The following is a 14,176-nucleotide window of genomic DNA, read 5'->3' as shown; positions in this document are numbered from 1 at the left end:
TTCACTCTCATTAAGAGGTTCTTTAATTGCTCCTCGCTTTCTGCCATCAAAGTTGTGACATTTGCATATCTGAGGTTGTTGATATTTCTTCCGGCAATCGTTATTCCGATTTGGGATTCATTTTCGCATGATGTATTCTGCATATAAGTTTAATAAGCAGGGAGACAATATACAGCCTTGTCGTACTCCTTTCCCAATTTTGAACCCATCAGTTGTTCCATATTCAGTTCCAACTTTTTAAGTACAGACCTGGTCAAAATGGCTTCAATCTGAAAAATAAATTTAAAAAATGTAACCTGTCCCTTGCCTATGTAACAATCAAATTTACACATTAAAGCCTTTGGCAAAAGCCTGAGTGGGCTTTTGAGTTCTTTGTTTGGCAATGATGGCTAGAACAGAGAGAGTAAGTCCCATTAAACTACTTGTATAGGATTGCACTGTTACTTTATTTACAAAATTATTGATGAGTTAACTTTTGGTCAAAAAAAGTGCCCCAAAGCGACTTTCAACAGAAAACACTTGAAGTTTAAAACTTTAGAGCACTATCCTAACAAATAGAGCATCCTTGGCTCTTTTTTGTCCTTACCTCTGTCTTCCTCTAAATTTATATTTCTGTACTAGACACATAGTTGTTTAAGCATCATTCCTTCCCCCCAGGAAACCTGAGGGAATCACCATAGCTCAGTGGTAGACTACATGCTTCACATAATTAAATCCCTGACATTTTTAGCCTCCAGCCTCTAAGATCAGGTAGCAGATGATGTGAAAGACCCCTGCCTCGAACCCTGGAAAGCCAGTGCCAGTCTAAGCAGAAGACAGATGGACAAATAACTGGGACCTGCTAGAAGGCAACTTCCTCGCAGTGCTGTGCCAAAAATATCATCTTTCTTCTAACTATTCTCCATCAATTAATGAGAAAGAAAATTGCATCAGTAAATCATCAACGGGGAGGAAAGAAAAGGGAGGAAAGAAAGGGGCAAACTTCTCATGGGAGGGCTGCAGGGTTTCTTTTTGGTGGTCATTCTTACTTTTGAAGTAGCCAAGTCGTGTTTGTGAATATGCCTCCTTTCATTCTACAAATCATCTCCTCAGGGGTATGTACCGTATTTTTCGCTCTATAAGACGCACCAGACCACAAGACACACCTAGTTTTTGGAGGAGGAAAACAAGAAAAAAAAAATCTGAATCTCAGAAGCCAGAACAGCAAGAGGGATTGCTGCGCAGTGAATGCAGCAATCCCTCTTGCTGTTCTGGCTTCTGGGATAGCTGTGCAGCCTGCATTCACTCCATAAGACGCACAAACATTTCCCCTTACTTTTTAGGAGGGAAAAAGTGAGTCTTATAGAGCGAAAAATATGGTATGTAGCTTTCCCAGATGCTCATGCTTCACTTAAAGCCCTTGGAAATATATTACTAGGAAACACTTCCCATGGGGCCTTTTCAGTTCAGGAAGTAGGGAGGCTGTAGAGATTTGTTTATTGGAAAGAAAATCCACAAACATAAGGCCATCTCAAAATTTCTAAAGAAATTCAAAAGTAATTATTCTTAGCTATTTTTATTGCTTTTTATATTTGTTTAGCAGGCAACAACCAGGAACATAAACAAATATGCAAACAGAACATACGAAAGAAAAACACATATTCCATGTTGTACAATGAAGTTCCAAACCACAATGCTAATATCAAAAGGAAAGAAATGCAGAAACCATGTGTTTAGGCAGTCATCTAACACAGTGTCTTCAGAGCTGATTCTAAAGTCCCCTGAGAATGAGGCAGAAAATGGACTTTTCCGCAGAGGAAGAGAACTTCTAAGAACTTGGAGGACAGTTTTGATACAGCACTGCTTCCTATATAACCCTGGGAATTGCCGTTCTGTGAGTGTGGCTTGCAGATCTCCAACACCAAATTCTAAGGAGCCACATCAAGCTACCATTCCTGGATTTTTTGTAGTAGAAGCCATGAGGCTTAAACTAGTACAGAATCAGTGTACAGTTACCATGTAGTTAGACATACCCTTGCTGTCATTCCTTCTCATTTTCCCTGTGATCTTTCTCTCTCTCTCTCTCTCTCTCTCTCTCTCTCTCTCTCTCTCTCTCTCTCTCTCCCCCCCCCTGCCCCGTTGTCACTTGTTCAACGTAGCTTAGGACACTTCAGAATTTTAACAGTGAGACAGTACTGGAGGAAGGCACACTTGGGTGATCAAATAAGCTCAGTGGTTTAGATACATACTCAAGTCTGAAATCCATAAATTTGTAACTTAATGCAATTACAGCAAGAAAGATGAAGATTTTACATTCAAAACAGAGACTGGTCAACACAGTGCAAGCATATAGCCTACATATAGCTGATACAGCAGATTGCTCTATCTCTTTCCTAAGCATCTTGGTCAAAGAAGTTTCCTTCAAAAAAAGGGGGTGGGAAAAATAACAGTCAACGACATTTGTAAACTACTGTACATATATAACAGGGACCGAAGAAATCTGTTACATTGTATAGCTCTGCCAAATTTGCACTTATTCCTGTCAAGTTGGTGTAAATATTGCAGCACCTTCAATGTGAATATGCTTAATCTAAGGCCACACTGGGGGTGGGGGCACAAAGGCAAAATAAAATTTATGGGCACGTGGCTGCAGTGCTGGAAAATGGCTTTACCATTAGTGGGTTTCCATGAGAGCCCAGATGGCTCATGTATGGAATTAGGATTTATTCCTCTAATGATTTAATATCCCTTGACAGTTAAAAAGCAAAGTGGAGCTTGCAGGATTTAGATATAAGGTGAAGAAGCACGAACTACAGCTGAGCTATAAAGTTCCTTTGCCAATGAAATCCAAGGAACTTCCTGGACAGGGAGGTGAAAGTGATACCATGGAAGGCTATGCAAAAGTCCCTCATAGCAAAATAGTGTTAAGAGCAGAGGGTGACTCTTTTGGATTCTCCATCAGTCAAAGCTTTGTGTACCTATATGCAGTATATTCCAGAGCTGTGGGGAGTTACTGTCACCTAAAAAAAACCCCCAACCAAAAACATTTCATATCAGAGATAGAAAAGATGACAGTCCTAATTTTTCAAGTCAACATTTTCTGGCTCTGTGAGATTCAATTTAGGGTTTATTTTCTGATAGACTCTAAAAGACTATAAGCCACAAGTGAATCCGACATGTGTTCATACTCAGCACACTGAGAACATTCCACAGAGATTAGATTTCATTTTAAAAACAGAGTAAGCTGCCAGTCCTCATCATCACTATGGGGAAAACTTTCTCCAATCCCTGGAACAGAGGAAAAGACGGTGAGCAAGCTCACAGTTGCCAAGGCCAGGCTGCTGTGTAGGGATTTGTAATTAAAGATGGAAATCTTGAAGTCATGGGAAAAACCTGCTCTTTTTTTGCCAGGGGAGGGTGTTAATTTTGGGGGGAACTTGGAAAACAGGACATTATTACTCCAGGAACATCAAATATATTATGTATAACTAGGTTTGCCCATACAATTATAATATTTGATATATTAAGTTTTAAAATATGGTTTGTTCATGCAACAATTACAAGTGTACTAAATTAAAACATCTACTGTTCATTAAAAGAGGAAACCCAAAAGCAAGGAAGACACAGAATCCTTCTTCCTTATGAAAATGGAAGCATCTCTTGGAAGCAGACAAACATGTTGCTCTTGCATTTGAGAGATGTACAGTACTGCTTGCCCTCAAGTATACAGGAATTGTAATGATTTGATACCATACAGAATCTTGCATTAAAAGAACCTCTTCCTATTACGCTCTTCATAAAGCATTTTAAGAGAATAAGTGTTTGATGAGCACCATCTCTTCAACATTTTATTCAACCTTTTAAAATAAAAAAATTCATAATCAATCTTTTCCAATGGTTCAACTTTGGAGTGGAGAGAATAATAAAACCATAGAGTTGGAAGGGACCACGAGGGTAATCTAGTCCAGCCTTCTGCAATGCAGGAATCTTTTGCCCAATGTAGGGGTTGAACCTATGACCTTGAGATCAATAGTCTCATGCTCTATGCGTGGAGGAAAGACACATTATGTCTTTGGGGAAAACACAACAATCTAGGATGGCATGGTTTAATGCATATGCATCAAAGAGAAACCAGCACATGACAGAATTCTTTCATTGCTTGCTTCAACTCTGGTTTTGTGAAAAAAAATTGCTGGTGTGTGCCATAGCTCACTAAAGACCACATGTACAAAGTGCTAACATGCCGGTGAAAATAAGTAGTTTGCCTGATTCAGGAATGGCAATATATGTTTTGGGAAATGATAATGTGCACTGCACAGGATAATATCTGCTCACCTGGAACTCTGGGTGGGCGGCCGTTGCTGCATGGCGTGGTGGGTTCAGGGAGGCTGCCATCTTTCCAGGTGAGGCCAGGGGAGGGGTGGCTGGCACTGCTCACCTCAGGCCATGTTGGACCCTCAGGTAAGGGCGGGCAGTGCCCACTCAGCCAATCAGAGGCTGGGTCTTGGGGCTGCAAGCAGTCCATCCCTATCCTATTTAAGAGGATGGTCAGGTGTCGGCTGTCCTCTTGGCCGATCATCATGGGATTTTCCACCCACCCAGTCTTCAGCGGCCTGTTCAGCGTGGGGAAGTGGGCACATTGCTTATGGACCTTGTTATGGTTAATTCAGTGGATGTATTTTGGGGGCCAGGGAGGAATTTTCTCCTGCAAGCAAATTGGCCAGCTTGTAGGTTTTCGCCTACCTTGTAGCAACCATCACAACTTTGGCAGATTAGGCATGGGGCTGCATCCTTAGTCACTGGGGTACCCTGTTAGAGGGATCCAGGAAAGGTGGTTCTGTCCAGGAGTCCACTGGTGGACCAATGAGCCAACACACCTGTCCCAATGGTGGCCTGTGTGGGGTCGTGGCATCCAATCTATGTTGGGGATGACTCCCTAGCACAGATTTGACCCCACCTGGTTTCTACCAGATACAGTGCTTTTTTTCTATTAAAAAAAAAAGTTTAGGGGTACTCTCATTTTCCTACTCATATTGAAATACAGCCCCCTCAATGAGGCCAAACTTAGATTCACAAAATATTTAGGGGTATGTATACCCCTGCATCCCCCGCCCCCACAATAAAACACTGAGGTAGCAGGCAAGCCCAATGCCGTAGCCAAACCTACTTTTTCCTGTAAAGACTCTCCTCCCTGAAAGAGAGGGGAGTGGTTGTGGGCGGGAGCCCGAGCACCGCCCAGCAGGGGGCATTGCCCCCTGCCTCCAGCTCACCTGGCTGGCACTCACCCCCCCCAGTGGCCACCCAACCAGGTGCCACGGTGGGGGCGTGTTCAGCTGCCTTTTGCTGCAGTGCCAGCCTTTCCCTGGCCTCATTCCTCATCGTCGTCCCGTACTTTTTCCTGTACTTTTTCCATCGTACTTTTTCCTGTAATCAAAAATGTAGTGGCCTAATTCAACCCAACAGCAGTCTCCTGTGTCACTCCTGAGGCCCTCCCTTCATTATGTGCCTGTGCCGGCAAAAGAGGCTGCAGCAACGTGTTTGCATATATATTTTATTTATTTATTTATTGAATTTATATCCCGCCCTACACCCGGGGGTCTCATATCCCTTTCTGCATGGATCTAGGATTTGCCCATTTTCTACTGGAAGCATTAAATACATCTGGGAAATCATAGCTTCAACTTTCTTGGAAATGTTGATGTCTGTACAGCATTACTATGCTTTGCATGCAAGAGATCTCAGACTGAATACATCTCCACATAGAGCTGGGAAGGCCTCTGTCTGAAATCCTAGAGAACTACTCCCAGTCTCTGTGTAGACTGTGCTAGATGAACTAATGGTCTGACTCGGTATATGGAAGTTTCCTAAGTTCCACTTTGCTCGTGTACCGTACATTTTAAGCATATTTAAAGCACACACCTCACCCACAATCCTGGGAACTGTAGTTTTTTGCAGGGTGCTGGGAACTATAGCTGTATTAGGGTTATAAACTACAAGTCCCAGGATTCTTTGAGGAGCAAGGGTTACTTTAAATATATGATGTGTTGGAAATGAATTCCCTTGATTTGAAACAGGACCTGCCCCAAACATTTTGCTCCCAGAGAGGAAGAACAAGGCGGTACCCCACTTCTATGAACGGAAACCGATTGGCTGGCAGTTGACTCTCACTTCAGCTTTGGGGATAGGACAGCATTTTTAACCCTCTGCCCTTGCCCCAGGACACCAGGCAAGAAAGGCCATGTGCCACACACAACAGATGACAGGCTCAGAAGGAATGGCAGGGAGCACCTCATTTTGTCTAATAGGATCACCCTGATAACCCGTATTTCTTTATAGCAACAGTGACTTGTGAGGTGGGAATAACGAAGGCGGGGTGCAAGCCCTAACATTTGTTCCAAATGCGGTTTACTATGTGATTAAATCTGAAAGGGAGTTTTATCTCGTGCGAGTTTATTACGGAATGGGGTGACTACTTGAAAAGACACTTCCTCGAATTTCCCTATTATGAAGAAGGAAGACGATAAGTGATTTCATTTTCTTCCTACCAACCACTTGTGTGTGTCAGTGAGCCTGCCTATCAGGATTTCTACCTTGCAAGTATGAAAGGCAGTTGGCATTAGACAAATGCGGACAGCTGCATACCGATGGCAGAAGCTGTGTGTGTGTGTGTGCACGCTAAACAAAGAAGACAGTGTAAACGGATGTGGGCTGCGCTCTGTGGGGAAACAAGGGAGCAATTTCTGCTGTGGGGATGTGCCAAAGTACTCAATATTTAACCAGCCTTTAACCCGCATAGCGTCTGACTGATAAAATGCCACAGAAACAAACAGATAAAGGGAACTCTGGCGCAAGGCGAGGATGGGAGCAAGAGAGTGCGCAAACGCTGAGGGAAATGTCTGGAAGGCACTTGGCGACTCAGGACTATTTTTGGAAAGAATTTCCACAGAGTTGGAGAGTCCTCGGGCTCCCCCCCCTTTCTTATTTGATTGGCTAATAGACAGGTGCTCCAGAAGGTGATGGCAGAAGGCTTCCAGGCCTCCTTATATGTCATTTCAGTTACGATGATAATGACTGAGAGTGCCTCCAGACCGTCAGTATTTTGCGGGAAGGATTCCAAATGCATACTGGAAGTTTGAGTTCGCACAGTTAAATTGGATTTAAAGCATTCTCCTGCCCTACTGTACAAACCAACATTTTTTTGGTGGTTTGGCAAGTGCCAGTAAAAGCATTGAAAAGTTGTGAGGTGAACAAGACAACAGGAAGATGTTTCCAGCAAGGAAATAAATATGAATGAAGGATGGATGCCCCATAAAGAAATCAAAATGAATGCTCAGTAATGGCAGGACATTGTTGTTGTTGTTTTATTTGTACCTCACCCAGCAAATTGGGTTGCTCCAGTCACTCTGGGCAGCTTTCAACAGATATAATATTGTAATAAAACATAAAATATTAAAAACTTCCCTATACAGGGCTGCCTTCAGATGTATTCTAAAAGTTGTATAGTCTAACCACGAAGTAAGTTAAGGTTTGTGTAATCAAATCAGGATGAATGCTGAATAAAGCGGTTGTGGAGGATCCCTTATGGTGTCAGGTCAAAGGCAAATTACGGTACTTCTCTTTCCCTGAGGTGGTGATGACAATGAAAATGGACAGAAAACCTCACTGCAGCAGAAAGAGTGTTTGTAACGGCAGTACATATGAACTTTTTACAAGCTGAAAATATAACAGTGCAACCCTATACATGTCTGCTCAGAAGCAAACCCATCTGAGTTCAATTGGATTTATTCCCAGGTGAGTATAAGGACTGCAGCTCAATGGGGCTAACTTTTGTGCAGCCAGAGGAACACCGGAAGGTGCCTTATGGAATCCGCCGCCAATAGACATTCAGCAGGTGCTTTCTGTTCTAACTTTTAAATGCTTGCTGAAAACGTTTCTATCACACTGATGCAATCAATAAAGAACACACATTGCCACAACAGTTTTATATGCTCACATTTTCATATTGTTTTACATATAATTGTTTTTTATATAAATAGTGGTCTCTCTCTATATATTTATAAACAAACATACCCTACCTGGAGATGCCAGGGACTGAACCTGGGACCTTCTGCCTGCAAAATATGGTCTCCTCTCCACCATTGAACCAGAGCCCTTCATGCATTAGATTCCCAGTGATGCTTATATGCATTCCTTTGCTAATGCCCGGAAGTCTTGAAACGGCCCATCTTTTAAAATTGTACAGAGTAAGGTGAGCAAGCCCATATTATTACTTGTGTGCTTAATTAAGACAACTGTTTCCTTTGAACTGAGACTTGGGTTAACGATGTATTTGCAAGAAAAGCTCAAATGCAGCAGCAGCAGCAGCAGCAGGTGTTTACTGCCTGCAAGAGCTCCTCAGCTCTGTCCCCCTGCCTAACGGTGGATTTCACTAAGCTGTTCCTTTTCCCTTCACTTTTTTTTTTTTTTTTGCTTGACACCATTTTCTTCCGAAATATTTCGGGATAATGTGAATTCCGACGTGCGTGCTTTGCGGTCTACGTGTGGTGTGAATGCAGGTGAACGTGTGGAAAGAGCGTCCTCCCGTCTCTCGGAAGGGGTTGGACTAAAGGACCCCCTTCACTTTCCCTGGAGTCCCTGCAACGCCTCGCAATTCCCCTTTTCTGACAGCTTGCTGCGGAAACCGCTGGTGCTCCATGGAAACCTCTTTCTTCCTCATGCGCTTTCTGTCAGGGATGCCTCGCCGTGACTCCCCTTCCCTTTCCCGCCTCTTATATAGCAAGCTGCTTCAGGTTTCCAGTTTTCCCGCAATTTGGATAGCTTAGAATTAAGAGCTACTCAGAAGGAAGCCCCCCCCCCACTTTCTTCCACGTGACTCCCGCGTGCACATGTCGGATTAATTACTCAGGCAGCTTCCGGCGAAAACTCCCCCCGTTTCTAATCCCCGCCGTTGAAGAAGCAGCAGCGCACTAGCGCCCCCTGGAGCCTGCCTCCTTTTTTACATTTTTTTTTTAACCAATACAAATACGAAAACCATAACCACTTAGCTGGCGAGTGCATATGAACTACGGTTTAGGACTGTTTGCTGAGAATGGGAACTTAAATGCGGATCCAACACAACACCCCGCCCCGCTTGGTAAAGTTACCTCCTCGCGCAGCTGAATCAGTCATCACAGGACTCTGGAGCAACCAGAACGTTAGAAATAATGAATTTTTTATCATGAATGAGATTGATCTAATTCCTGTTTCCTGCTCAGATCCAGCCTATGCTGTTATCCTTTGGCTCTGAAACCTGGAGAACTCAGAAGCATTTTGGAAGTCTGTTTTGGGAGTGTTTGATGTCATAGACCACAGAATCAAGAGAGCTGGACGACACACACCCTGCAAGACTGCAGATCACAAAATGGTCAAGATACACAAAAAAACAGTTTAGGTCAATTATTGAAAAAAAACCAAAAACACCTTTCCACAATAATTGTAACCCTTTCCACATAGGGCTGTTCCAGACCGTTTTTGTTTTGTTTTTTTTACTGCAGGTGGGTTCTGCAATACGCTCCTATCACAACAAAAGTGCATTAGTGATGGATTTGTTCTGCTTTATTAGTTGTTCTGCGATGCATCCCCAATGGTAACCACATTATTACTGGCTGGACGACGCAACAAAATCAGGACAAAAAACAAACCATATTTGCGGTATAAAAAAGGGCACAGGATTTCATCAGCGGAACGCGCTGATCAGTGAAGCAGTGTGACCGCCCCCGAAACATTTTTGAAGGCACAAGCAATATTGAAGGCCCGATAGCATGCGACTCTTCCTGCACCACAAAACTTCACGAATGTGCAATAAAAAGTGGCTCTGGGACCCTCTTACAGCTATGCCCTGTGAACGCATGGGGAGGAATTAAGCCCACTGCCACATTCAAGCCTCTTTTCGGAGAGACTGATCCTGCCTCTATACACAGCGTCGAATGTGGTTAGGCTTTATAGTGCCTAATCTGCAAAGGCGCTGTAAAACGCAAGGTCCTCAATCTCTAGTGACGTGGAAATAACTTACACAAATGTCACGGTCAAGGTGGTTTTAGCCTGTGCACAGCTGACTCAATCCTTACCCCGCCTTTCATTGTATTTCTAGTACCATAAGGAAACAGCGATCGTTTTAACCTTGTTGCGTCTTATCTGGGGCGTGGCCTGTGCCGTTTAACAATCTGATCCAGGAGAGGTTCTAAATATAGGCTCCGCCAGAATCGAAACTTAATCGCGGAAAGCAGGAAACGAAAACGAAACTCAAAGGAACAGCTGGCGCTTCTGCTTTCCTGGTTGGACAGCGCCGCTGACTTCGCGATACGTAAACGGAACTCGCCGCGTCCCCGAGCGCGCATCTTCCAGACCAGGCGCGCGTCGCGGAGGAGAGAAGAGGCGTGCGCTCATCTCCATTTCTACTGCGCAGAAAAGAAGTAAAAGGGGGCGGGAGGTTTTCGGTGGAAGGGTGTGTGTTGCGTGTGCGCGTTTGTCGGGGTATTTGGAAAGGGGAGGCACGAAAGGAGGCTTGAGCATCAGTGGACAAGGTCCCCATGCTTAATGTGAAAGCTAGACAAGAGTTTGCGCCCTGGAGCTTTGCGCAGAACGACATTGCTATTGCTTAGGCAGCATAGGAGGGTGGTTGTGTCTTTGAGCATGTGCAGAGCGCCTGGCCTAGTTCACAGAATAACAGAGCGAGCTACCTGCTTCCCTTCATGGCGATGGGGAACAGGGCTCTTCCAGTCAGGGAGGCTCTAATTTTTCAGGCTGGCTTGAACCCTGCAAGGCTGAAAGCTAGTGTCAGGGTGAACTTCGAAATGGATTGGAAGCGGGTGGACACCAGATCTTTGTGATCTACACTCATCTGCTTAGGATATATATTTAGGATCAGATCCACACAATAGATCTGTTTCAGCCACCAAAGGAACTGAAAATAAGATTGCTGGTTACTCACTGATAAAGGTAAAGGGACCCCTGACCATTAGGTCCAGTCGTGTCAGACTCTGGGGTTGCTGCGCTCATCTCGCTTTACTGGCCGAGGGAGCTGGCGTACAGCTTCCGGGTCATGTGGCCAGCATGACTAAGCCCCTTCTGGCGAACCAGAGCAGCGCACGGAAACGCTGTTTACTTTCCCGCTGGAGCAGTACCTATTTATCTACTTGCACTTTGATGTGCTTTCGAACTGCTAGGTTGGCAGGAACTGGGACCGAGCAACGGGAGCTCACTCCGTCACGGGGATTCGAACCGCCGACCTTCTGATCGGCAAGTCCTAGGCTCTGTGGTTTAACCCACAGCACCACCTGCGTCCCTTACTCACTGATAGCCTCCCCCAAATTTGCAGAGTCAGACTATCACCGGGGGGGGCATGGGGTGGGGCACATACGGGTCAAAGTGGGCAAGAACGAAAAATAAGAGCATATGGTATTCAGGAGTTCAGAAATAGTGAGGCAAGTGGACTGGGTGTTTGAGGGCGCTTGCCCCCTGCCCATTCCCACCTCCTGGCCAGGGCTGGATTTAGGTTTGATGAGGCCCTAAGGTACTGAAGGTAATGGGGCCCTTTATATGTCCAGCTGTCCTTTGTCAACAACAAATTGTCGCTGTTTTTTGTGTGTTGAATATATGCTATATGGTAATTTATGGACTAATAGGTATCTAAAGCCATTTGCACATAGCAAAATATGTATTTTATCCAAGAACTGTTGAACTGAAATACAATTAAGAAGAAGTATATTAATAGTGAAATAATTATTAAGCTCTAACTTAAAATGATTTTTTAATTCATAACAAACTTAATAATGCAAACACATTGGCTTTTGGCAATAACAAAAGTTCCTTTAGAAACACGATTTACAAAGACTCATAATCTAGCCTCTAGAAACCTGTTATAACATGAAATTTATAGTCTGCAGCTTCATGTTGCCGTGCAACCAGTCCATGCAGAATGTAGGCATCCTGTATATAGAAATTAGCAATCCAGTGATATTTTAGGGAGCAGGCTAGCAGGCGGGGCCCATTACTTACATCATAAGAGTCTACACAACACCAAACACTGTTGCTGTATGTAGGTTTAATTTTTTTATTTTTATCTTATATTTTGGAAATGTACATCCAGTTCCCCCCTTTAAATGCCTGCCCCCCCCAAGAGAGTGGGGCCCTAAGCTATAGCTTGTTTAGCTTATACATAAATTCGGCAGTGCTCCTGGCACCTCCTATGGGTTCCAGTCCCTAGAATCTGATTTGATGAAGGGCTTTATAGAAAGAAATGAACACATTATAAGGGCCGAGTTGCACATAGTGCCTGGCTGTGCAGCCTGGAATCTCTCACACTTGTAGGAGACTTGTAAGACTGAATTCTATGAGTGGGAGCTCATAGAAAAGAGTGTGGTCATGCTTAAACCTTTCCATGGCCGTTGTTCAAAATCACATGCCTTCTATGGGGGGAAATATATGGGTCCCTAAATCTTTTCCTTTGCATTATAAAAAGTAGCGTGCAGGGGAAAAGGCTATCATGGCAGGGAATATATTTAACTCTTCTTTTCACCCCTTGTCCGCTCTCCCCTCACAATTCCAGACACCAGTGGATACTTTTTCTGGAAAGGGGGTGGGGTGGGGGGGGGCAGAGTGTGAAGTTAACAGTAAGATTTTTGGTGAATGTGGGTTTTATCAGACTCAAGAAGACAGTTTGCAGTACTTAAGGGCATACTAAAAATTAATGAGCTTCCATGTAGCTCCTGACATTTCTTAACATAAGGCCTTTTCTGGAGAGAATGTTTTAAGTTGAGTTTTAAAATAGTCATAAACATAGCTAAGCTAATTTTGGGGACTTCAAACTGAAGGCATTTTATGTGGCCCAACTTACGTTTTTCATAAAAGTGATTGATTGTTGCTGCAACATTTTTATCTAACTAGGTACAAAGTTCTTTGGTACACTTTGCTCTTTATCAGACCTGAGTACAAAAGTGCTCTCCCTATTTGTGTTTGTCAGAAACTAGGAACCAGTGGCATTCTGCCTCTGATCATAGCCATCTGGCTATCATCCATTAGTGGATGGTATTGCCCCCCATTCATATTTGTTCAGAAGGAAAATGCTCTAACATACTGTTACAAGTATGTAGCAGGAAAAGCATATCTACTGAGTACTTCCCATGATAGCTTCATAATTATGCAAAAGTCATCTATTTCCTGACCTCTGGAGCGAAATGTATTATTGCTTCGTTTTGTAAAACAGAGAACTGCTGAGAATGAGGAGGGACTGTTGCAAAGATAACGCTGGTGTTTACATTTCTGAAGCATCTTACCAATTTTACAATAGGTTAAAAATTTTTTTATCGGTTTTTAAACAAATACAATAACCATTAAACATTTATACAGCAGTACATCTAATGGTGTTGGTTTTATCCATTGTCTCTAGACATACACTTACATATTCAAACATATTACTTAATGTAACCCCTCCACTGAAAACATTGAGCAGTTGGTTTAAGAAGGTCTTGATTTTGGTGATTTTGCAATAGTTTTGCTGAATGCTGATTTTTTGGGGGGGCTTGAATGGGGGAATCATAGGGTCATATGGGCTGAGCAGCCATAAATTAGTGTCAATGTATTTTCAGATGCATTTTCAGCTATGAAAATGTTTTTTAAATAGTAGAATGATATCTCTGTGTGCTTGGTAATTCCAAGGTGTATGGAAGAATAATGGGCCAGATGTAAGTATACCAAGTTTCCAAAGCTGGACCGATTCATATGTCAAAACCCACCATGGCTTCTGAAGCAAGTTCCATAGGAGATGAAACCTCTCTTTCCACATTCAGCCAACCTAAACAAGCATCCTTGGCAAAAGTTCCCAGTGAACCATGTTTGTACGATTTCCAAAATCCAGGCAAGTAATTATACGGTTTTTTAATTTGTGTTCATATTCTTTGGAGTAGTTTTGTTTGATGCCTTTTCCAGGATCCTATTTCATTGTAGGGTAACACTGGGTAGGTGGAGTGCATATCATTGAGACAGGGTTTCCTCTCACATTGTGGAGCAGCACTACATATAACTTGGTACATGTGCAGTGTCTCTTCACACGTTATCCAAATGCCCAGTCCTAGTCCAACACTCGTAACTGCTACACCACACTGCCTCATAATGATGAGGTCTTCAGGATGGATAGGGGTTTTGCTTACTGACATCCAGG

General features: G+C 43.4%; 2 protein-coding genes across 3 annotated transcripts in view; one reads left to right on the top strand and one right to left on the bottom strand.

Annotated features, from left to right (window-relative positions):
- The window catches only part of PALLD (palladin, cytoskeletal associated protein), a 231,866-nt gene extending 223,684 nt beyond the window's left edge, over positions 1-8,182 (bottom strand). For both annotated transcript variants that reach the window (XM_081925898.1, XM_081925899.1), the window contains exon 1: positions 8,055-8,182. In XM_081925898.1, the coding sequence (XP_081782024.1) occupies positions 8,055-8,167 (113 nt within the window). In that variant the 5' untranslated portion in view covers positions 8,168-8,182. The remainder of the gene's footprint in view (positions 1-8,054) is intronic.
- A 2,126-nt stretch (positions 8,183-10,308) lies between these two features.
- The window catches only part of DDX60 (DExD/H-box helicase 60), a 55,534-nt gene continuing 51,666 nt past the window's right edge, over positions 10,309-14,176 (top strand). The window contains exons 1-2 of the mRNA XM_081924249.1: positions 10,309-10,430; positions 13,675-13,873. Of these exons, the coding sequence (XP_081780375.1) occupies positions 13,738-13,873 (136 nt within the window). The 5' untranslated portion in view covers positions 10,309-10,430; positions 13,675-13,737. The remainder of the gene's footprint in view (positions 10,431-13,674; positions 13,874-14,176) is intronic.

Source organism: Podarcis melisellensis (genome assembly GCF_964234715.1).
Source record: "Podarcis melisellensis genome assembly, chromosome: 9".
Lineage (NCBI taxonomy): Eukaryota > Metazoa > Chordata > Lepidosauria > Squamata > Lacertidae > Podarcis > Podarcis melisellensis.
Note: the sequence above shows the minus strand (reverse complement) of the source record. Positions and strands in the feature narration are given on the sequence as shown.